General features: G+C 42.1%; 1 protein-coding gene across 3 annotated transcripts in view; it reads right to left on the bottom strand.

Annotated features, from left to right (window-relative positions):
- The window catches only part of PDE1C (phosphodiesterase 1C), a 304,380-nt gene extending 287,241 nt beyond the window's left edge, over positions 1–17,139 (bottom strand). For all 3 annotated transcript variants that reach the window (XM_032997371.2, XM_032997374.2, XM_032997376.2), the window contains exon 1: positions 16,983–17,139. In XM_032997371.2, the coding sequence (XP_032853262.1) occupies positions 16,983–17,067 (85 nt within the window). In that variant the 5' untranslated portion in view covers positions 17,068–17,139. The remainder of the gene's footprint in view (positions 1–16,982) is intronic.
- Positions 17,140–24,549: the final 7,410 nt, after the last annotated feature.

Genomic DNA, 24,549 nt, shown 5'->3' with positions numbered 1-24,549 from the left:
CTATTCCTATTAATTAGTGCTATTTTTCCTGTTTAAAAAGTGACAATCATTAGCTTGGACCACATATAAAAGACTTTTGGGTACTAGGAAGCATGGCTGAGACAGTTAACTGTAGGTCAAACCAGCATTTCCAGGAGTAGGCTCTGCCCACATTTTCTCTCACTGGGTCTATTCCAAAAGCCAAATAGAAAAGAGGACCCATTGCCTCTGATTTCAGTTGAGTTTATATCAGAAAAGGCAAGAGATGACTAGGAGAGTAAAGAGGCATTTCCAACTTTTCTTTCTCAAGAGATGAACCCACTATTTTCTGTGGTTTGCCTCTTTTCCTTTCCAACATCCCACTTTAATTTTTAAGCTGTATGCACCACTGGGATCATCACTCTGTCCACTCAGGTTTCCATCAGATATCTTCCTACGCGTGGGCAGGTCATGGTCAGCAGAGAAGAGAAACGTGCTGAGGGCTCTGGCTTGGTTACCAGCTCCTGGGAGAGTTCACTTTAAAGGAACTCCAAAACATACACTCTCTGGAAGCTTCATTCACAAAATACTTGATTTTACAAGGCAACAATCCCACTGTTTTCACTAGGGACCAATTGTACACCATTTCCTTCACCCTTCTATTTTTCAGTCCGTGATCCCAGCGGGATCTGGGTTTAGCCCTTTGGTTGTGAATAGGACTCCTGAGGAAGTTCCTCTGATGCCTGCTCTCCTTCCCACCCCTGCCAGGCAGGGACCTGAGGCATCACCCAAGCCCAGAGGTGGCCCAGAGCACACCTAGATAGCACTTGAGGAAGCATATGCCAGGAAGCCCACACCTTGTTCCATCCTTCCCTTGGAGGAGACTTATATCTACTTACTAACATGTAATTTTCCCCATTCCTCCTTCCCTGCATGTCACTTCTAATGTCTCCCCATGAAATCCAAAAAGCCAAGGTGCCAAAAGAGTGTGGCAAGAAGGCGACTAAGTGTAAACAATGTCTTTTCAAGTAACCCTCTCTTCTGTTTGGAGCTTCCTCAAATCCCAGGTCCTCACTGCCTTACTTCTTTGGTCATTTTTACCTCTGTAGAATTTGTGTACAACTGCTGCATAGTTCCTTTACCTTCCCTTGCTTTCAGAAATTCACACAAATACACACACTCGTATTTGAAACGAGGCCGCGGAAATTCCTTTCCTTCCCCAAAACATCAGCACTTCAGCTGCACGCTGACAGAAAGACAAGCAGAGGCAGACAGACCTGCTTGCTCTTTTAATCACAGGAATCCTGGGCAGATGACCACTGCATGTGCCACACAGCAGAGTGGATTCACAGCTCAGGTACCCTCAGTGGCAGCTCTGACTGGAAATGCCCTGCACTTTGCTGCTTTTTCATCCACCAACACTGGCAGGTTCACACAGACAGCAGGCCATGAAAGACTCATCCTTGGCTGCCCATCCTGCATGAAAAAGAAGGAACATTAATTACATGTTCTTTTTTTAAAAGACCGCCATAATGCCTCCCCTTACTGTTCAGCAACTCAGTTTTAATCACCGGAGAAGCCTCCCTTCTCCCTCTTTCTGGTCACTGTGTCAGGAACAGGAGGCTGGATGTGAACAGGGGCTGCTCAGGCTACCACGTCAATATTGTCACTTGTCCTTTGCCACAGCCTTCCTGCTACTTGTAGAGTAGAGAGATACACTGCACAAACTCTGCCCATTGCCTACAATACTTTCAAAAGACTCTGTAAGAGACGCTTCAAACTAAAGAAGGTGATGTCCTGATTTTCCTTCTAAATGCAACGTAAATGCATTCCTGTCTGTGCAAATCCCAGCCTCCATCCAACCGAAATTAGCAGAACTTTTGGCATTCTTTTCAATGGGGGAATAAAATCCTTTCACACTATGCAAAAAAAATAAGAAAGGAAGTAGATACTGAAAGAAAAAATAAGTTTTAAAAGTATTATTTTATTTTTTTGCCGTATCTTAAGCTAGAGAAACTTTTCATTCACATATGGAATCACTGAACAACTTCAGTTGGGAACAACCTTCCAAGGTCATGAGGCCCAATCCTTGCTCAAAGTGAGGCTAACAAAGCACATTGCTTGTGAGTTACAGGATGAAAATAAATATTTGAAGTTTTATTTCTGTTACAACACTATGCAGAGTGGCACTAGAAATACTGCAGAAGTGGTTTGCTAAAGGGAACCTTTAACCACTGAGTTTCTAGCTTCCTTCATTTGTAGTCACTTTGCAGGCTTTGCTGAGGTGCCACAGGATTCCCCCATGTACACTTTGGCACAAGTGCATGCACCCTTTATTTATTTACTTTACAAGCAGCACAGCATTAGATATAAAGGACTTCTAGACTTATTTCAGGACTCCATTCTGAGTGGCTGGGTAAGAACTACTGCCCTGCAGTGATAAAAGCACCCTGCACTGCATAACCTTAAGCCCAGGGTACAAAAAACCCTGTGCTTATGTGCCTGGACTTCAGAGAGCAGCCCAAGAGCAGGGCAGGATTTGTCCCCTCCAACTCGCGAAATCAAGCCCAATCTTTAATTAGCAAAACCTAAGGCTGCTCTGCCCCTACCTGCCAGGTGGCACAGACAGGAAGGGTTTCTCACAAATAGAGAACGGCATGTGCAAAAAGCTAAGAAAGATAATCCTGGTAAATAAAACTCCTCATTAAAAGGCGACACAGCAAGTCAACCATACAGCAATGCTACACCACCTCATAAGCCACCGGTGCAGATGTTAGGAGCACCATCACACGTGTGTCTTTCTGTTTCAGCTTGTCTGCTTTCTACCCGCTCGCAGCAGAGGTGGCACAATCCCATCTGATATAATGGTTTCAAGCAATTGCAATTCAAGTCAATAACTGAAGCTTCTGGTGCATACAGAAACCAAGTGCTGCTTCCCAGTTCCCTGTCACTGGCAATCTGCCCAGGAGTACCTGCAGACGGCTCTTCTCAGAGCCGCCTTTGCAGCAGCCGGGCTCCAGTCATGATGAGAAAGGATTTACTCAGACAAAGATGCTGTGCGTTTTAAAACAAAACTCTTTTTTAAAAATCCCCACTTTGAAGCAAATAAGCAAATACAGCCAAACCATTAAGCCTTTCTGATGTGAAAAATGCCACCGGAGTATTTGCCAGCATTATCATTATTATTTCACATAAACTATCAATACCCATAAATATAGTGACCAGTATAACGTATACTCTTCTCCCAAAGCTATCTTCCCACATTAAAGAGGACAGCTTTCTCTTAATACAACATAAATCTAAAATGAATAGCTTTAAAAGATTCACCAAGCTTCACATCCAGTTGCTGTCAACCTGTGATAAAAGGAAGAAAGATCCAAGGCCTGAGTCAGAGCATTTATCGCACTGCACTTGAATATATACCCTTGGTGAAGGCCTCAAGCAAAACACTGACACTGGTTAACACATAATGTCAGTCTTAGTTTAGAAGTTGTATAGAGCTCTTTAAATTGAAACATTAACCAAGGCAAAATACTTGTTTGTTTTGTTCTTCTGAAAGCCACTAAATGAAACACCTGTGAAGAGTGATTCATTTTTTCATCTGTAATAAGGTAAGTGACTTCATTACAGGTACCATGAAGACTGAACTAAGCAATAATACATGCTACAAATCCCCCATAATTCCCAATAGACACCTTGGGTTTTAAGGGACATCCCTGAATCTATATAGAAAAAAATCCCTTGGCTCTTTTCTAGAGACAGTGCTACTTTAGCAGGCCACAGTGAACGCCGAGTGTGCAACACAGCAAACGCTCAGTTATCTGGCTGAAAATGGGATATAGTTTAGGGCTTTGTGCCTAGAAGTCAGGAGATAGTCATCTGCTCACCAGGACAAACCAGCTGCGGTCTCTCCACGGAGCAGAGCTACCTGCTGGCCCTACAAATGCGCACAGCAGAAGGTATAAGTACCTCCAAGGAGCTATCTGACAACTGTATAAGGCCTTCTGCCTCAATACAGGTGATGCTGTGGATGCAGAGCAGAGGGGGTTAAACCCATGCTCCTTTAAAAGCAGTAGGTCTCTGCAGAGGAAGGAGTCTGACTATATTTTACTGAGCAGTTCTGAGGCGACTGCTCTCTTACTTTCTCAGGCGTATCCCAGGAAGAGGCAGAAGGCATGATGAGTGGATACCTCAGTGGAAGCAGCTGCCCATATTACTGAAAGGTACTGAGAACAGAGTGCTCTCAAAACCCACAGAAACACCTCTTTGTAAACTCATTGGGTGCAGCACTTAAAAGCTATATGACTGAGTTCCTGAAGCAAAGTATCTTCTATATTTTAAAAGTTATTAATACAAACAAGTCCCACTTGGCAGCTCCTTGCAGTAGTAAGCACTCTCCTTTATTGCAATGAGACTAATCACATAGAAATGCATGACTGAGCTCAAAATACTTCTTCAGTTACTGCCTTCACTGATTTTCACTGGTTCTGCCATGCTTCTTTATGGATTCTTCTCATATGCTGACATTTTAAAAAATATTTAACAGTATCATCTCTAACTTTTCTCTTTCAGGTTGTTTTTTTTGGTTTGGCCTGGGTTTTTGGATGTTTTTTGGTTTTTTGTTTGTTTCTTTCTTTTTTTCATGTTGGTTTTGGCTTTTTAAACAAAGTCTTTCACTGGGGAAGTCCAACTGCATGTTTTGTAACCAAAGTGACATGTAATGTCCATGCCTCATCCTGACCACTTTACCCTCATGCTTCTGTGAGTATCTGCCACCCTCTGCAACTATGTCTAATCCATTTTCCCCTTACTGCTTTGTTCATCCATGTTGCAGAATTTCAGTGATCAAAGGACACGTTATGATGGCATGAATTGCATCAACAAAAGACTGGAGAAGAAAGTAATACCAACAATTGTTGTCCACTTTGGATCACTGAATTCCATGGCGAGCAGGATTACCAGATTAGACGCTCCACCTGTAAATACTGTAGCACATGGCCCTCCAGCCACAAGGAACTGTAAAGCAAATGCTCCTTTCATTTAAAAAGCATTATTGTTATGCAAAATACCAGCCTCCTTTTCAAACATTAAATAACCTGGGCATAATTTTGAATTCCTTTTTCTTATCACCAATATTGTTAGGGATTTGGACTGAATAAGAAATATAGGCTAATCCCTTAATCCTATCTTCTTTAACTATTCCTACACCTCACTGCTATTTCTCCTTAACAAGTTTTGGAACTGCTGCTCTTTTGTTCTTCAGCAGCCATACTAAGAGGTGCCTTCATTCTCCAATGCTAATCCCTCCTGCAGTTTACAGCAGTTCAACAAATACAAAATTATGTATACAAGTACAGACCTTATACAGGCTGAAAGGCAATGCAGGACAAAATAAAATTCAAAATATTACAAAAATTATTTCATTTTTGCTATCAGATATTATTTGATTTCCTTTTATTGTGCCCAAAGGTACCAAATATGACTTCATAGAGCAGTCACAAATGTCTTACCCATTCAAATGCTGCTCAGTGACTTCAACAATCAGCTTGTTGCAAACAAGAACAAATAAATGTTTTGTAGTGATGATGACGAACATGGCATGTGCCATCTGCATAGGCCATTGACTAGATGTGATAAATCCACCACATACATCAAGCTAATCTTACAACTGAAAAGAAATGTTTTGAATGAAATTAGAAAATAATTGTGTAGCATAAGACTCATTTTTGTGTATACAAAGTTTTCCCTGTGCTTCCTTCTGGAGTAGTAAGCTTGGCTAGAAGCCCATTTCACAATCACAAAAGTATTAGGATATTTGCTCCTTTCTTTTTGCAGATTCCCAGTGCATCTTCCAACTTGCATAATTTGGATTTAGGAGTTCGAGGTCCATCAGGTATGGTATAATTTTCTTTAGAAACATAAATTGGTCTTAGCAAAGCCATCAAGATAAATTTTGGCACCCAAAGCATGTCCTGTCTTCCCTTCTTTCTTCCTCCACATTCCTTTGAAAGCCTCTCAATGCTAAAAAACTCCATCCCCTCCTCTTGGTTAGCAACAGTGCCAGAAAGCATCACGGCTTGGGGATCTTACTGCCAAAGGGTGGAGAGGACTATGGGAGCTGGGGAAAGATGTGCCACTCCAAGTCTAAAATCTTCTCCTCCTTCCAGCATAACACTCATTTCACCAACATAGAAACATCCTCCTCTTCCCAATTCAAAAAGATGTTTGCAGCAGCACCTCCTATGCACTACAGGCAAAAGTTCCCAAAGTGCTCAAAGGCCAAATTTCCTTTGCCTGTTGGCATAGGGACCTAAAGGTAACAGCACTCTCTGAGAAGGCTTATCCAAAGCATCTGAACAGATTAGTGCTTAATAAATGCTGAAACAAGCTAAAAACTTCCCAAAACGACACATAACTTGCTTGCCACAAACAACATAAGAGATATCAAATGCAAGTGACTGAATACAACATGTAAACACACAGCCAACTGGGAACACATCCCAGAGGTTTCATTTAAGTATCAGTGCAGAGCCAGAGAAAAATAATTATGCACGTGAAGCGTTACTGTAAATGACGGATAATAAAACAAAAGGCTCAAATTACTGTTGTTGCTTCAGAGGGCAAGTAGGCAAACACAATCAGAAAGTAAATGACAAGTCGTGCTGAATTTCACTTCAGAAATGCCACTTCACTTAAATGGCACAATGAATCCTAATTAATAGGAAGCATTAGACTGGAACATAAGGCAGCAAACATCACTAAAGAATAAACATACTCTCCCATGAAAGAAAATTTACTCTGATCATGTTGTCAAGCTGTCAGGAGCATCTTCCAGGAGCAAGTGGATCCAAGTTATCAGCAGTGCTGTAATTGCCATTCTCAGCACTTACACTTCCCTTGACTCAAGGACAATTAAGCCTTAAGCATTAGCCATGGAGACAGGAGTAATATCATGGAGCCACCTAGCAACTGTAGTAATAATAACCTGTTGATACTTAGGGAATGGAGGAATGCTGGGCAGCACTAGCAGACTGGACTGATAGCTGAGGCATTTTCTTAGTTAGAGGATGTGACACCAGCTGCCACGGATCCGTATCCATGTCGCAGCCTTCGCCTGCCCAAGTGAAACTCATGTACAACACTTAACAAGAGCCCGGATCCCTGGATTTCCCCAGGCTGCTGTGATGATTCCCAGGTGTCATTTTAAAACAGCAGCGGTTTGGTCAGGGTTCCTCTGGCTATTCATCTTTGTCCCGTGCCTCTCCCAGAGATTGTTCCTGCAGCAGGGCCAGCCAAGAGGAGAGGCTCGACTTTACAGCGGGATGAATTCAAGTTACCAGCAATCCGGGACTGCTCTCTGCAGCAAAGTGGGCTGCAAACTGCGGTCACAGAGGAGCAGCTATACCTCCTGTTCAACCAGGTTCTGGGATAATCATCATTCAGGCACGCCAGGCTCCAGCATCACCCCACGTCAGCACGCTGTGGCTTTGCACAAAACCAAAAATTCACAGTATGGAAAAAATCAATCATTTTTGCAGAAGAAACACGCACCAAAATGTCATTAAACACATTCAGCTGAAATCTACCCTGAATTATGCTTGTGAAAACTCAGAATTCATTCCATAGAAGTGAAGCAAGATGCTCATTATCTGTTGATCTACATACGCTGCATGATTTATGGAAAACAGACAATCAACTAAAAGCTAAGGTTAGCAGCAGTCATGAGGTCCTAGGTATTTCCTGCTGGAATTCTATTTAAGTGTTGAGGTTATCATAAAGAAATTAACTCTTTATCTGCAAAGGAACTTTCAAAAGTAGCACAGGGTGTCCTGTTCTGGACTTTCTAAAGACATGCATTGATTTTTTTCTAACAGCAGAGCTAGCCAACAGCTGGGGCTCTGGAAAAGCCCCCTGCTTTTGTTATTTGAGGAGCCATGAAGTAAGATTCTGTAAATTAATGCTGAAAAATTACTGACTTTCCTAGGAGCAGCAGTAAAATCTACCACAGTCCCTTGTGCTCCACAACAGCTATATACACATTCAACACTTCTTTTACTCTACATCATATGTAGAGTACATGGACTATAAAATATAGATCACCTGCCCTATAACTCAGATTGACATCAGCTTTGATTATCAAGTTCTGTTTTAATGTTCTAGATTTTATCAAGAAAAACAAAACAAAACACAACACAGTTTTGCCACAGAGCTCTTACATTTGCTCATACAGCAGTTTCAAGAAAAATAATACACTGTGCAGACCAAATTATGTTTTGAGTTACTAGGGTTGCACAAGAGTCAGAACATGAACTGGCCTGCAAGATCTGTAATTCTGAATTATGTTAAAGTTCAAGGTGGAAAGAGCATAGATTGTCTTTAAATCAAGGGCTGGCAGTTGAGAGAAAAGACCATCTCCCTCCTGTACGCTAATAAAATGTTGTACAGTGTCACCGAATACAGGCAAATATAGAAGTCTCAACATCCTAAAGATCCCATTTTCAGAGTACATTTCAAGGGAAATAGTGATTTCTAACAGCATACATGTCTGGTAATAATCACAGCTTTGGGAGTGGGTGAGGAAATCAATATAAACATAAATGGGCCTAGTATTCTGCTATTCACATTGTTCACAGTAGTGTATAAGACATCCTATCCTGCAAAACACCTGTTTTAATGGGAGAGGAAAACAACATTTTGCATTTGGAGCATAGCTAACATCAGCACCTATAAATTTCAGAGAGTCCTTTTGCTCCATGCATTTTCATTCTTCCTAGAGTGTTACAGTTGCAAATTGTACCCACTTGGCATTTGATGAAAATACCAATTGCTCTCTTTTAATCATGGAGCGCATTTCTATCACTACACAACAAAGCTCCTCAGCCTGCAACTTGTTTGGACCACTTGTCTGAAAACTCCTGCCACTTCAGTAAGGTTTCATGTGCATCTCCAACAGCAGAATCATGGCCTGAAGGAAAATGTCCTTATAGGTTTTCTTAAGGGTATCTGCCTGGTATGCATAAATCATTCATCTTTAGGGATCACAAAAAACCTAAAACTCAAACTCAGTATTCTAAGCAGAGGAATATGTTGCTGTAAGTAGTTTCAGAGAAAGTTAACATATTTACAATTTTTACCTCAGGTCTACTTCCAAAGCAGTCTAATAACTTGCTCTACTTGAACTAGTAATGAAAGAAAATCCCTGGAAATTTTCTGTATTTACTTAGCTGTGTGGTGTGACTAGAGCAAGGAAGCCTAATTTTCAGTTGACGTGATTTAAACTAAATAGACACTGGCATTCATGAAGCAGAAAGTGAAAGAGAAGAAAGGATAAAACATAAAGAAGAAAACACTAGTACAAATTTTGGGGACTAGTTTTATTACCGCAGAACTAGAAAGGGAAAAAAAAGAATGTGAAAAAGTGAGTCCATAAAAAGTAATCAGAATGCCACGTGAGGGAATTGCAAGGACTTCAGCTACCCACATACGTGGGGAAGAAACTAGTAAAATTTGATTTTGGAAAGCTCTCACTCCCAAAAAGCATTCATTGTCCAGACTAAAAGAGAAAGGATACACAACCTGAATCCAAACAGTGTTCCTTATCCTCACCTCCAACAAGTAAAGACTGGCTGTAAATCTACTGAACGTAGAAAAGGCACTTGGAGTTGAAACTGAATTAAGTGGCACTGGCTGAACAAGTTGTCTACCCCCTCCTTTTTTGCAGTAACACACCATTTGACAGGTCGCATTGCTCAGCACCACTGTGAGAAGGGGCGGGGGGGGGGGGGGGACGTTGGAAAGGGCACTAAATCGACATAAATAAGACGTAGCGTCATGCAGCAGCAGCAGCAAGAGAGTAAGCACCATGTACTGCCATTTAATGGAGAGAGATGATGTTTGCAGTCTTCCTGAGGGAAATATTCAGGGGGCTGATTGCAGCTGCTATGACAACAAGGGGGAGGATGTGATGTCACACAACGACCGGAGTGACTGCTGTCACATCGTCCCAGCGCACAGCTCCACTCGCCAGCTGGGAAGCCAGTAGAGACCTCATTAAGTGCATCTGTTCAGTAATTACTACAACTTTCCCCACACCACGCTTCCAACTTCGCACACAGCCGTAGCGCGAGGCTATTGATGTAGTCACGAGGGTTAAGTTCCCAGGCCTGAAAATTTCCAGCCGGTAGCTATTGGAAATCTGGGGTCGAGTTTCAGCAGGGTGTTAGATACAAGCTCTGTCACCAAGCAGGGAGATCTGAGGGAGCAAAATCATATCAGGATAATCCTGATGAAGTCTTGGAAGCCCGCCGTGGAAAAGCTGCATGATTTGCCTGCCTTGTACATAGGGAAGCTCCTTCTGTAACTTTAACTGGGAAAGGCTGTCCAGGACAGATCCTTTGCTCATTTAAATCATTGCTGTTCTCTCAACTGCAGTGGAGTGATGCAGATTGACCGCTGGCCAATCCTGCCTTTTGACTTCATTTGCACTAGTACACAAATAAGTGCAGGATACATCCAGGAGCCAGTTGCTTTCTTACTCATGCAGAGCTACAGAACTTGGAAAAATGAGCTTGCATTTACACTACATCAGGAAACTAGACCAATTAGTAAAGCACAAGGGTTTAAGATAGAAGATTGGCAGCAGAAATGCAAATCCCCAAAGGCAATTAGGTTTGAAAGCTCCTAGGCTCTGGTCCTCCCAGAAGCAGTACAATGAGGAGGACGCACACCTCTGTCTTTTGACATGGGAAAGGGAACTTGCTGGGGCTGCAAATGAGGGAGGGCTGGTCCTGGACAGAGCCCGCCTGATCAGAAACAGGCCTGGCTGCCTGCCTAAAACTGAGCTCAAAAGGCACAGAAGAGTTCATGCCTGTTTGTTTCTTCTGAACTTTGGTCATCGTAGAAAATCTGAAATTTGTAATTAATCTCGCTGCATCAATTCAGAAGGCATTGGGAGCAGGAGTAGTTGGCCAACAACTGGAGAGAAAACAAAAGCAAGGGCAATGCTATTTCTCACCATGGTAAGATGGGGCCCCTCCTGGTAGAGAGCAACAATCACTTGCTGTCTCCAGAAGAAGACTGACTGTGCTTCCTTCCCTCACAGAAGATGAGCAGGAGAGCAAACAGCATGGCAGGGGTCTGGGATCAGGCACAAAGGGAAGAGAAGTCCCCATCTCCAGCCAGGTGTCTCCACCTTCTGCCCTATTTGCACCTTGTGTTGGGGGCTCTGTTGCCCCACAAGCCCAGTCTCCAGAGCTACTTCCCAAACACATTGAAGAGTTAAGACTATTTGGTGATGTCAGTCCTGAAGCTAGATTCAGAGGTGACCAAGCATCAAGACCTGGACATATGTAATTTTTCAACCTTAAAAAACAAAACAAAACAAAAATCGTTATGTAATTAAAGGAATATTTCCTAACAGCAATGACAGTGGTTTTATCTCTCCTCAACCAGGGCTCTGGAGGTTATTTTCCCATGTATGGAACTCAGCTGCAGAGAACAGGGATGCCCATTCACTCACATCAAAACATGCTGCAAATGTTTTACTGTTTGCAGCTTCCCTGAGAATAAAAATCAAGAAGGAAAATAGCACTTTCAATGTGACCCTGCCACCGAGACCCGCGATCTGAATCGGATCCTTTGTGAACTGCTGCTGAACCTGGTGTGCGACCTCTCACTCAAACCAGACCGAGAAAGGGACAGCCCCAAACACCCACGGTGTTTCTGGATGCCAGGACGCAGGCAGCAGGGCACAGCTGTGCGCAGCAGGTGGCAGTGATAAGGGAGGCCATCCACAGAGGCAAACGGGCACAGCTCCACGAAAACACTGCCAGGCCTTTTGCCACACAAGAACTACACCACTGCAGTATTTTCAGAGATCCTTTACTTCACTTACAGCAGCCCACCCCTGCAACGTCGAAGAGGTCAGTGCAATACTGAGACCCTGTAGATGCTGCAGAAATCGCCACCTCCGCCCCTTTATAGAAGCAGCTACAAGTGAAGTACCAACAGCAGGAATTCCTCTTGCCCATCACTGTAGCAGAGACCATCCTCCCCACACAAAGGCCAGCCAGGTATCTCACCCATAGGCATGCCAACTATGCAGACTCTTTTCAGGTGTATTTTCAGGCAGAGCAGACAGACACCAGGCTGGTCTGTAGCTAAAACACAGCTCTGTAATGGAGGGAGCAAAAAAAACTCTCATAACTTTAGAGCTTTGTTTCACAATCTATTTGCTGATAGCTTTCTTGAGGTGAATTTGTTGGGGGTAGGACTATATTGGAGGAGATTTTAATTCTTTATACTCTATTATAACTCCATCGGACTTCCTTAAATTACATTAAAAATCTCATGTCCCATTGCATACTTAGTATTTGTATTATATTAATAAACTTAGATTTCCCAGTTCCTCAATTTCAGACAACAGTGTTCCACTATTTACACAGAAATCATCAATGCTTTCTATCAGCTGTTATTGAGAAAATATCCTCTCAGTAGGGTCCATCAGGGGAAGGGCAAAATTTTGGGGGGGTTCACTGTTGTTTTTTAAATCTTTTGCATTATGACATAACAAAGAAAATGATAGAGTTTAGTTACAGAGACAAGGAGCTGTTATAATCCACAGCAGGACTGGTGGCTACTGATTCACCTTCTTGCCAGGGACCTTGTTCGCGTGCGGACAGAGATACCTCCCCCCTTCCCAAAAGCAGACTGACCCCCCAGACAGACATTTCTCCCAGACCTCCTTTGAGTGAAGGCTACGAGTGACGCACATGCAGAATTAGTGAGAGATTTGTCAGCACCTTATAATTAGAGTGTGCTTTCAGTCAGAATGACATTTTTTATTATAGGCAACTAAGGGCAGAATGAAAGTAAATCTCCATGAAAATGCACTGCGTATGGGCCTAGGAGTGTCTTCTGCTGAAACCTGCCTCTTTTGTGGGTTGCAAAGGTGCCCTTGCCCTCAGATAAATGACAAACTCCGATACAGCTGAAAATCAATACAGATGGACAAAACAGTTAATTGCTACAATGTACACAGTTCTCTGGCCAACATACAGTACAAAGAAATGAAACTGCTTCTCTCTAGAACAATTTTATAAGCCCATTCCTGTCTATTCTACTCCTAATGAACAATCTTTCAAGAGAGAATAAAATCCACAGCAGCGTTTTTCTTTAAAAGTTAAGCATGCAACACAGAGCTGAAGGTATTTTTTCCTTATCCTAATACAGCTGAGCTAAATCTTTCATTTGCTTCCAATCTTCCCTGCCCCAGTTCAGACCAACACAGCACACACACCTCCTCAAGCGACATTTTCACTGACCAAAACACAGAAGGCACTTCTGCAGTGGTCTGTCAGTGACCCGCAAGAACTGCTCTGGCTCTTCTACCTGTGACGGTGAAAGGGATGTTGAAATGGGTTTCCAGTAGTGAACTGCAACATGAGAAACTCCAGCAACATTAAGAAAACCAGATTTTTAAAGAGTTATTTCAAAATAGGGCCCAAAAGAACCACTGAGCAAAACTCAGATCTTCTGTAATAACTGGAGGGAGAGCTTTTGCATGCAAAATGGAGACAGTGTCCTCCCAAAGAAACTTGCCTACAAGCTTTACAAAGAGCTGCTGTGAGCCAGGCTGTGTTTCAGTGCCACATCCCTCCTCTCCAGTAACACCTGAGTTACAGCAGAACTCCCCATCACTTCATTTCATTCTAATCTATAAAAATAAATTTATTAGATATATTGGACGGGACAAAACAGTGTTGCCAGGTGCTTCTGGATATGAAAAGCAGAGAGTGGGAGCTTTAATGAAGTTAGCTCTTAGTCATAGGAAGGTGATAAATGCAGAAAGAAAATACCCTCCTCTTAATGTTTGTGTTTACCATTTTCCCAGGTTTAAAGACAGTGGATGTTTCTCCGTCTTGCAGCTTTAGCCAGCCCGTCACAGCAGCAAAGTCAGTAAGTAACACACTGGCATTCTGATCTAGTAGCCTTTCATTTGCTCAGGAATGATGAGACAAGGTGCAGGACCAAAGAAAAAAAAAAAAAAACAACAACAAGAAAAAAAAACCAACACAACCAACCAACAAAAAACAAACAAACAAACAAAAAAAGGCAAAAAACCCCCCACCAACAAAAAATATCCCAATCACCTTAACTCTTAATTTGTTTTCCCTTAAACTCAGCTGCCTTTCTGTTATGTTTTACTTTCAGTGGAAGAAAATTTAGCCAAAGTTAAACAAGAACTCAAATACAATAACATGTGTATACAAAGTTTCACAGACTCAGATGTTTGCTGACAAATGGTAAATAAATATCTTGAAACCTTCGTCTGAGATATATTGAACTTTCTAGAGCAAACTATGTTGCTTGATTCCTGTCTTGAATGGTCCCACTAAACGGCTCACATGATGGCTCCACTATAGTCCCTTTAGATCATGCTACGAGGGTAAAAAGTCCATAAAAGCAGAATATCCAAAACAACACAGAAATCCTCAGTGGGCATAGAGCAGCGCAGCTCAGTTTTCCTCAGGGCCTCTGCCAAAAGGGAGGTATCTGGAGGAAAGGGATTTGCAACTACCTTGTTTCTTCATACAGAAGCAAGCTACCGAGTATTGGCATATGTTTGCCTTTCTAGTATGGCAGATCCCCTCCTTCCACCGGGATCTGTGAAGTCCTTGGGAAGCGTGGAGTTCCCACAGCTCTCCCATCCCGCCACCAGCACTGTCAGCAAACCAGGGGAGAATTAGAGCAGTTGAGGAGCTGCTCTAGGTCCTGCTGCTGTGTGAACAGGCGCTGACCCTCTCCCGAGACGCGAGGCTACCTAACTGCAAGCCATCAGCAGGGAGCTCTTGCGCCAGCCTTCTTCCATGCCCACAGACTTTCACAGCTGATGTTAGGCCTAGGCCTTTCATTAAAATCTTAATGAAGTCTCATTGTAAGTGATCATTTTTCAAAGCGCTGTGGAGATCATCCTTTCTTAGCAGTTAGTATATGGGTGAACCAATGCTAAATATTTTCTTTTGCACCCAAATGGAAACTCAGTTCTCTCAACCTGATGCTACTCTGTTCTTCAAGAGTATCAGCCTTCTTCTCTCCCAGCTGCCACTTCAATAGCAGATGCAGCTGCTCAGCATTTCCCAAGAACTTCTTCCAAATTTGCAGCACCCAAAAGTAGTTACATAAACTTCTTTTTTCCATCAGATGAGAATTCTGTGTAAGCCCATCCCTGACAAGCTAATGTTGCTGTGGGATCTTTTGGATAAATTAGTTTCCTTCAGTATGAAGACTAACAAATGCGTGAATCATTCAGGTCTGTCTACCACACAGTGCTGGTAAGACTAGATAGCATGTTTACAAAGTTTTCACGGCTATGTGAGTCAATGCAATGCACACTTGCCCAGATACAAAAATAAATGTTATATAATGCACAGATCACAGAATCAATACACTCATTGTGTGCACCAAACAGAAGAAAATAGCACAGGGACTCCTATGCAACAACTGTCCTAAGAAGCAGATGAAGCTGCAATTCTAAACCCGAGTCACCTGATCCAAAATTTGGTCTAGTTTTTTGTGAGGATGAGTGCCAATAAAGACAGCAGAGCAAAACACAGCAATCCTGTTCGTTTGTTCATGAACAAACAAAATAATTAGGCACAGTCATAAATGTTCAGCGTCTTCAGATAATGTACCTAGGCTCAAAAAGGAAATGTTTATCCTCCAGACTGACACAAACTGATGAAATAATACTATTAGTAATGATGCTGAGAGGGGCAGAGATTAAGATAGAGAGTTCAAAAGGGAGCATGTTGCAAATTAACCTGTGGAGGGACTACCACATTCCCATTAGAGAAGGAAATTTGAAAAGTAGCATTCGCCTGGCAGTGTCACATGTAAAATGCTCTATGCACATTAACAGATGACTACATGAAAATATTTTAATGAAACATACATTTCCATCTCCAGGTTTTTTTCAGCAAGTTTAATGTTTGCATGAAGTTAATGATTGCAAAACAAGTTTTTCATAAAGCAGGGGAATAAAGAGGTACCTCCTCCCACACGAATAAAAAGCTTGTATCCATCATTATTAGATTAAATTGCAACGCAATTACACTGGTACAAATCAGGAAAAACTTTCCTGATTTCACAACTGCAAGGAAGTACAATCTCCGACATCTTAAAGTTATTCAAGGGGAATTTGTATTGATTGATTATTACTAGTAAGTTATCCACATATTTTAACTTGGATTTCATCTAAAAATTAAAATGGGATGTAAGCTTGCTTTGTTTCTAAGCTCTACAGAGATTTACATAACGCAATCTAGTGAGATACACAGTTTTAGCAGAGCAGCCTGCTCAGGAAATCCTCAGATTTTAACTTTTGTACAGCATGTCTCTTGGAAAAAAAACACAGACACCTGTCGCTTTGAAGTGCCTCACTTTTCCCTAAAACAGCGAACACAGTAAACTGCACTCTCCAGACAGCTACAAACACCAGTCCTAAAATTCCTAATCTCTCCTCCCATCTTTCCCTACCGCAGCAATTTTGCTTTTGTGTTTGGGAGGCAACAAGAACTGTTACATACATCTTTATGCAAACTGAGAAATAGCAAAAGGTTACAGAGAACAAAGAAATATTGGAAACAAAGCCAAGGCTCCCAAGGGTTATGTTCTGGGCTCATCGAAAGGAAATGCAGCCAGCAAGTTGGAAACCTGCAATCCTGAAGCCCAGGCTTTCCTGAGATAAGGTTCCAAAACAAAAGTTCAGCAAACATCTCGGTGAACTCTTGCCAAAACCCAGCAAAAGGATTTAGCGCAGCTGCATTTCATAGGCAAGTTTCTTGGGCAGAGGAAAATATAGAAGACAGAATGGAAAACCAACCCAGACAAAAGTTGCAGGGCATCTCTATATTTTAGAGGCATATATTGAGAAAAGGCAGTTTTCAACTGGAGCTGCGAAGAAAGAGAGGCAGGAAGGAGCAGAGAGACAGCGAGGGAAAGAAGAGGAATTAAATCGGGCTCACCAATTGTAAAGCTATAGCCATCGATGCTGAAAGTAGCACTCCGGCATTTTTTAAATCCTTCCTTTCTGCAGCTTGGCTCCGTCATGATCCTGCCAGCTTGTACTTTCAGCAGCAGCCTTTCTCTCCCCCCGGGAAGCAGAGCGCTGGAGCTCGCTCTTCGCTGCCCTTGACTATCTGCTTGTGACAGCTCGCACACCCAACCTCACCCATCTCCCGGCGCGGGGAGCCGAATCCGAGAGGCATGCACCCAGCAGCTTTCTCCTCCCCCAAACACTCTCGCCGGCATGTTACCGACATGCCTACTCAGAGTTTAACAACTGGTTAGAGGCTCCCGTATCTAAACCGGCAGTCAATTAGGGCAAGACTCCCGAGTCAGTAAGCCAGCTCTATCCGTCAAATCGCTGTGTAGGAGTCAGCACACAATTAAAACAAAAGGTGAAGGGTTAGATTTTGCTGTGATCTACCCACTGATGCTCCTTGTGTTCCCTGCTGTGCTGCAGCCCCTGCTTCTGTGGCTCCCTTTGCTCACAGGGGGTTTCTGACTTGCAGGAAATTGTGCTCAGGTTTCAGCCTTTCAAACACAAGCAGCGGATTTTAATTGTTCCAGATATAATGAATCAACCAAAGATTATAGTACACCATCAGTCATCTACTACGCTAACGGTAAGTCTCTGGAAACACAACTGGCAGCAGAACACGAGATTATCAGTAAAAACATAAGTGACTATGGGGAGACAACAGAAGTAATTTAGCAGTAATGGTGATAAACTGAGCAAAATGTACATGCACACACACACACAAGAAAGTCTTCTGAGCTCTTCCTCCTCCTGGTGGTTTGTCACATGGTTTATAAACTCCTCTCTGCAGCTTCTTTACCCAATGATGTTTAAAAATGTGATTCAGAGTGCTTGCAGCAATCCACTGAAAAAGGCAGGCAAACCATCCCTATCCTATGAATAGAGAAAATTTAGACTCAAGGCTGGCAAAGTTTTCACAGAAGGCTAGCAGCAAGCCAAGGTTTTATAAATAGGTATCCAAGAAAACACTATCAATATCTTAATGATCCCAGTTCACATAAATCTGTGCAATCATTTTCTTTTTCCTATAATGTGTATTAATTCAGAAACATGATACTAAAGTGCTCCAAGTTTTCAGGTTCCCAAGAATAAAAGTAAATTCCAGGTAAATTCATCAGGTTTTGTGTTGTTCCGGGTGGAAACCACATGGGAACACTGAGCTTCAGAAGACTGACAGCAAAATAATAGCTGAGACACAGTTTGCTAAAAGCTTGCCCAAAGCACACCAAAACATTTACAAAATATCAGCAAACCTGGTCTGTGTTTAAGGTATAAACCTCAGCCCTACCTTGGTGTCTCAATAAAAGCTTAAGTCAGATAGAAATGTTGCACTTTTTAAATCCCCTCTCTTCAAAGGATGGAAGAGGGTCACTACTGAGCTCCAGTAGTTATTTTAAATTCCACTTAGTTCTAGCCCAGTGAAGAGCCTCAGCCAAACAGACCTTTTTATTAACAATACATTTAATGATTAGGATGCTCAATAATACAAGGCATGTTCATTAAGAAAAAAAGCTGTTAGCAGTGAGTTTTGGGGGATTTTCACAGGAAGGAGGACCTGGTCTTCCAGGATTCCTGGCCTTTCAAGACTGAAATGTGAAATAATAACAACAACTACTTCGATACAACATTTCCATCACTTACACCTGCAATTATTTTTGACCTCAGAAGGGTAGGCACAGCTCAGGAATTTAAAAGAGTTGCTGCTATAAAGGCAGCCACTGCAATGAAGAATTCTCAAGGAGTTTACTGGACCCCATCATGTAGCTGCCTTCCCTAAACAATGTAGAAAAACAGTCTGAGTATAACGTGTTTCTAAGGAATCATCTTCTCCGTCACTGGTTATATAGGTCACATAAGCACTAATGCTCTGCCTAAGAAAGCAAAAGCGTAGAGAATTACTCATGCTATATCTAGAAAGCACAAAGTTAAATGTTATCAAAAGGAAGGGTAAATATTGGAACTCCCAGGGTTTGGGGTTTTTAAAAATTCATTTATCTGATGACACTGTTATTTTTCCTTAAGCCATAAAGCACTGATTCATGAAGAAAAATTGTGGGAAAATACCGGTGATGATCACAAAGTTTCAGACAAGTTTCTTAGTTCCAGGAGAAACTTTCTTCCAAAAGGCAGAGAGTCTCGCTTGCTCCCTGGCTTGGACCACGCACTCATGTTAGAAGCAAGAGAGTTGTACCAGCATTTCTCTTCTCAGGAGAATATCCAGATCACCAAGCTACTGCCACGTTGTCCATTCCTGATCTCCTTCACTGGGACTTTGACTGCTTTGTGCAGATTGCCAGAGAGAAAATGACCCAGCAATTCAGCAGCTGTGCACACCTGATTTACCTTGCAACAGTACCTTGTTCAAGCTCCAATTAATACTAATTCAAATAATTGTAACAATTTGATAAGCTTATTTAGGTCAAAGTGAACAATGGTCCCAGGAAGAGTAAAGACAGTCACTCAGCAGGGCAAAGTGATCAAAAAAAGGCTATAAACTGGGTCTCCCGCATCCCTGGAAGGGGCCCTAAACTGGCTGTTTGCAGCAGGATGCTCTCGCCCTTCAAAACTGCAGAGGTACTCGCCTTGGGGTGAAAAGGGAAAGGTTTTGGTCTGCAAGTTTTTCCAAGAAGGAAACAGTTTCTTCCCAGCTCTAGTAAAAATTTAATCCAGCTGCTCAAACAATTACCAAATCATATCAGTAACTTGATACCTGATCCTATCTGAATCTTTGCATTTTGCTGTTCAGCTCTTGGCTGGATTTCAGGTCTGCCATTTACATTCTGCTTCCCCAAACAATCCCTACAGATTCATTCAGGGTACAGTACATTTTCTACCTTCCACTGACAGGCAGTACCAATATAGATTGTTAGGCAGTTCGTGGGGCTGCGGTTCAGTGCCATGTAGAGCAATCCATGTATGTCATTTGTAAACCACCTGAGGATCCTTTGAGATGAAAAGCACAGTGTGAATTGAAAATATTTATTATTACTATTATTGCTGTAAACAGACCAGGGTATCCATGGTAACATTTAATTTGTCAACACATAAAACAGCCGTTACTTTAAAATTTTCCCTTTGCTTTTCAATGTGTAGAAGAGTTTGCATGTTTTCAGGAAGTCTGTTTTAACCAAAGACCATATCAAATTAAACAAAATATCCATCCAATCTGCCCTTCTCCAACATACATGCTCAAGGAAGTTGTGAAAAAACAGCCACCTAAAACAGATAATGCAATGCCATCTTCCGAATCCTAGGCAGTCTGTTTCTGCCCTGCAGTATAAAAAGGCGTATTATTTATGTAAATTTGTCTCAGCAGGACCAAAAGATTTTTAGTTGTAGTTTACACCCAAATACTTTCCCAGACATTAACTTTGAAAAATCAATTGCTTGGAGAAATACTTCTACATATCAGCTCAAAGGCATGACTTGTTATTTCAGTCCTATATCCTCTGGCTCTTGTAGGGTGAGAAATGGAAAATAAAAGGATTAAGTAAAATCCTAGCCCCACAGAAGTCAAGGACAAAACTCCACTCCCGCTTGCTTCAGCAGGCCTGGAGCTCTATCCTCCTGGTTTTCCATACTGGTACTCCTATTGACCCCGTTCCTAACGCACTCAAGTTTCACAAGAGCAGTGATGAATTTAGACCTCAGGCACCCATATGCTTTTGAAGTACCTGTCACTGAAGTTAGCAGAATTGGGATGTCTGAATTTTTATCTTTTCAGAAATGTCTCAGGTATCCTAAATCAACTGACAGCTTGACTTTGAACATTAAAGAAAAAAATGCATCCCTACTGGGTCAGATCAAAAGTCCATTAAACCCAGTATCCAGCTCTGTACCGTATCTCCATCATTGCCCAAACAGATGATGAAAAAATGATAAAGATGCTAAAAATGATCAAGAACAAGGCAGGCTGTGGTGATACTAGCTATCCCATCACCACCAGCTCGGGCACCTCCTGAGCCAGCTGTGTTTTCTGTATGTTCATAAACAGTCAAAAGTTTTCTGTTCAACCAGCTTAGACCTTCAGCACCCTCAGCATCCTTTGGCAGGGAGCCCCACAGCTTAACAAAACATTGCATGAAGACTTCTCACTTTGTGTTGAACCTTTCTCCTCCTCACCATGGGGTTGCTCTTCAGCCTAATAATCAGTTTGGTGACAATATCAATTCTGAAGCCTTCTGGCTATGAATCCAAAGGTGAGGAGCCGTTACATGGGCAGCAGTGGTGTCCCCAGCATTCAGGATTTGCAGTGGTAAGGAACCCCTGAGACTGCAGGTTCCGAGTGGACCACAGAAGCACCAGGCAGGTCCTGCCTTTGAAAACACTGTTTGGAACACCTCATTTCCACAAACTTCACTTGAACCAATTTTACAAGTAGGTATTTTTCAGATCAGTTTTAGAAGGCTCCCTCATCCCTGGTGTTAGTGTCACCTGAAAACATTTAACATCCCAAAGAAGAGCTCACCATTTCTGAGGACTGGGCGTGGTGCACCAAGAACTGATAAATCTCTTAAGAAAATGTCTTCCAGCTTCAGAGAAGAAATTAAGCCAAAATCCCCTGAGGTGTTTGGTATGTATCTCACAAGCAACAATGCAGTTACGTACTGCAGGTTGTTTATGGAGAGATGGCATTCTTCCCTGAAAGCTTCTTAGTTCTACTGTTTCCTAGAAGTACTTCATCTGCATGTTACGATGATTTCACTAGACATTGTCACTGTCAGGAATATCCAATACATTTAAGTTATTTTTAGGCATGACAGCCAGAAGGCAATATGACTTTTTAATTCTCAACTGTTCTGAGTCTTTTCTGCTTGCTTCAAGCTTACCATTTTCTCCCTTACCAAACGCTGGCAAAAGGAACAGTCTCCAGTGTGCTGGAGTATTGTATTGGTTTATGCTATTATATGTTTCCCAATATACACTCAGTTTGTGTTATTTAAAGTGACTTCACACCATGGGTAAGAGATCCAAATTCATCCAATCAATTCCGGGTACAGGAAAGAAAAAAAAAAAAAAAAACCACCCTGTAATGTTATTTTGAGCTTGGACTTCATCTTAACTATTCCAAGCAGTTCTGAAACTCAGAGGAAATGCACTGTTTCCTTTAGATACACAGGAGGAACCTATACCATCTAATTTTAGGTGCCTAGCTGAGGTGCCTAAACGAGGAACCCTGAGGCTCCTGCAGTGAGCAAGCAACCCCAAAGGTGAGTCAGAGCTCCTGAAGTCCAAATCACTCTCTGGAGAAGCTCTTTCTCTCCTTGGAGGACCAAGGGAACCAGAGGCATCTAAAACTCTGGAACAGGTAGCTTAGTGAGGAGAGTAAAGTTGAGCAGCAGGACCTTTGGCAATAGCTGACACTTGCTCCAGGTTGCCTGCAGACAGTAGCACGGTAAATCATGATCCTCTTCCAGGTAGACGCAATCCATTAACAGCAGCAAGGTCCATCATTTGTGATGTGTCCAGGAAACATGCAATATTAACAATATACCATATCACATAGCTTTCCAGGGCAACTTGTGATCAGGAAAAACTAAGTGGTGAAGGAGCAGCTGATCTGGACATTTGCAAAGTTAAAGGATGGGAAAGAAGCTGTAGCAGGAAAGGAGAAGGCGAAGGCTTTGAAAGATCCCTGTAAATACACCTACTCCCATGTATTTCCTCCACACAATAACTTGCAGCCCCTAGCACCATGGAAGCCAAAAGCATCCCTGCCTCTGGGTAGTTCCACTTTTTAAATGAGATTTTTCTCCTTGTTTGTTTGGGGTTTTTTTTAAACAAATAATAGAATTTCAACAGCAAAACATTTTTAATGCTCTAATTCCACTCTTCTCTAAACAGTGCTGCTGATAAGATTTCGTTTGTCCTTGTGTTTTAATTTGATTTTTTGGTCTCATTTTGCACACTAGTGAAGTATGATTCTTCAGTGTAATGTGATTCTCCATATTACAGCAGGCATTCTTGAAAGCAATTCAACCAAAATCAGAACCAATAAAAATTATACCATTACACAACAAAATAAAGCTTGGGGTAACAGTGTTCAAAAACAGGTTGCAAAAGAATTAACACTACACAACTTTGCCATATACATGTGATGTATTAAAGTGATACTGAAAGATTTTCATTTCTATCTTGTCAGAGAAAGGTTTCTGATCCTCATGGTACTTGCACCAAAATTTACTTTGTTGGTGGATTTGCCCTCATTCCTGTCCACTACCCCTTTTGGAAAGTCACCACATAGTGGAACAGCAGCGACCAGTTAGTGCATGCATCCAAATCATTGCATCCCATTTGATTCCCTGGCAGGCATCATTCTCCCTGATGATTTGGGCTATGGCCAGTCAAATCATGAAAGCCATTATTTTGCTTTCCAAGTTACTCATTATACCACTAGTGGGTTTTCCCTCCCTTGAGGTTTCTCCCTTCTTTTCTCCTCCCTCTTCTGAAAAGCCAGTCTTAAAGACATTTCCTTGTGCTAAAGGAATCTACAGACATGCTTTATCTATGATGTGACAATCTTTAGGGCATGCTACAATAGACAGAGCAAGGAAGTGGGTCTTTTGATGGTGCAAACCAGTGCAATTCCACCAGATTTGGCAAAGCTGCCCTAGCTTTTAAGATCAAGATCTGCTCTGTCCCCTCCAGAGTGGAGGGGAAACCAAGCTGCGCTGCTTGAACAGCTTTGTACCAGCCAGTGTCCTGAATGCCAGCCGCCTCATATCAGTATTTGTCTTTTAACGTACCATTGTGACACACGGTAACAGTAGATTAACTACACACCCTCCCAAAGGAGCCAAGAGCATTGCTTTTTCCTGGTTTTATAGGTGTTGTGTGTATACTTGCTTTTAACTATATTGCATGTTACTTCTAGCTAGAGTTTATACTTTGATTCAAATTGCGGTCTGGAAAGGATGACGCGTTCAAGTTATCATGAGAGCTGCATTCTTCACATTACCTAAAAAAATTAAAAAGCACCCAGGTAAAAATGACAAGATAACACCCTACATGTGCTCCAAACCATTCCCTCCCTGACCCATCTGCTCCTTCTTAACTCATACCAACACGAGTAAGTAAAACAGGCAAGAAGTCCAACTTCTCTTAGAAGGTATCCAAAAACAGACTGCCGGCTACAGCCCCACCGTTCCTAGACCTGAGCTTTTTGGGCCAGATCAAAGTGTCCTTGATGCTAAATGAACATAGTCTATATCCTATTTGCAGGACTAGCTGTTTTCCTTGTTGATACAGATACACCTGAATAAATGGAAATTAAGCCTCAGAGGGGTGGTTTGAAACGTACACACAACACACACCCACACACACCATGCGATCACACACACAGACACCTTTTTATACTGCGTGCAATACATCAGTGATTGTTCCACCCTCTCTCTTGCAAAGCTGCCTTGCCCCTGGAAGAATTAAATCAGCAAATATTACTCTGAAAAGGAAGGGAGGAGGAGAAGGGGTTTCTGCACTACCTACTTCAG

Source organism: Tyto alba, unplaced genomic scaffold, assembly GCF_018691265.1.
Source record: "Tyto alba isolate M040663 unplaced genomic scaffold, T.alba_DEE_v4.0 Super-Scaffold_46, whole genome shotgun sequence".
NCBI lineage: Eukaryota > Metazoa > Chordata > Aves > Strigiformes > Tytonidae > Tyto > Tyto alba.
This window is presented reverse-complemented; position numbering and strand designations above follow the sequence as displayed.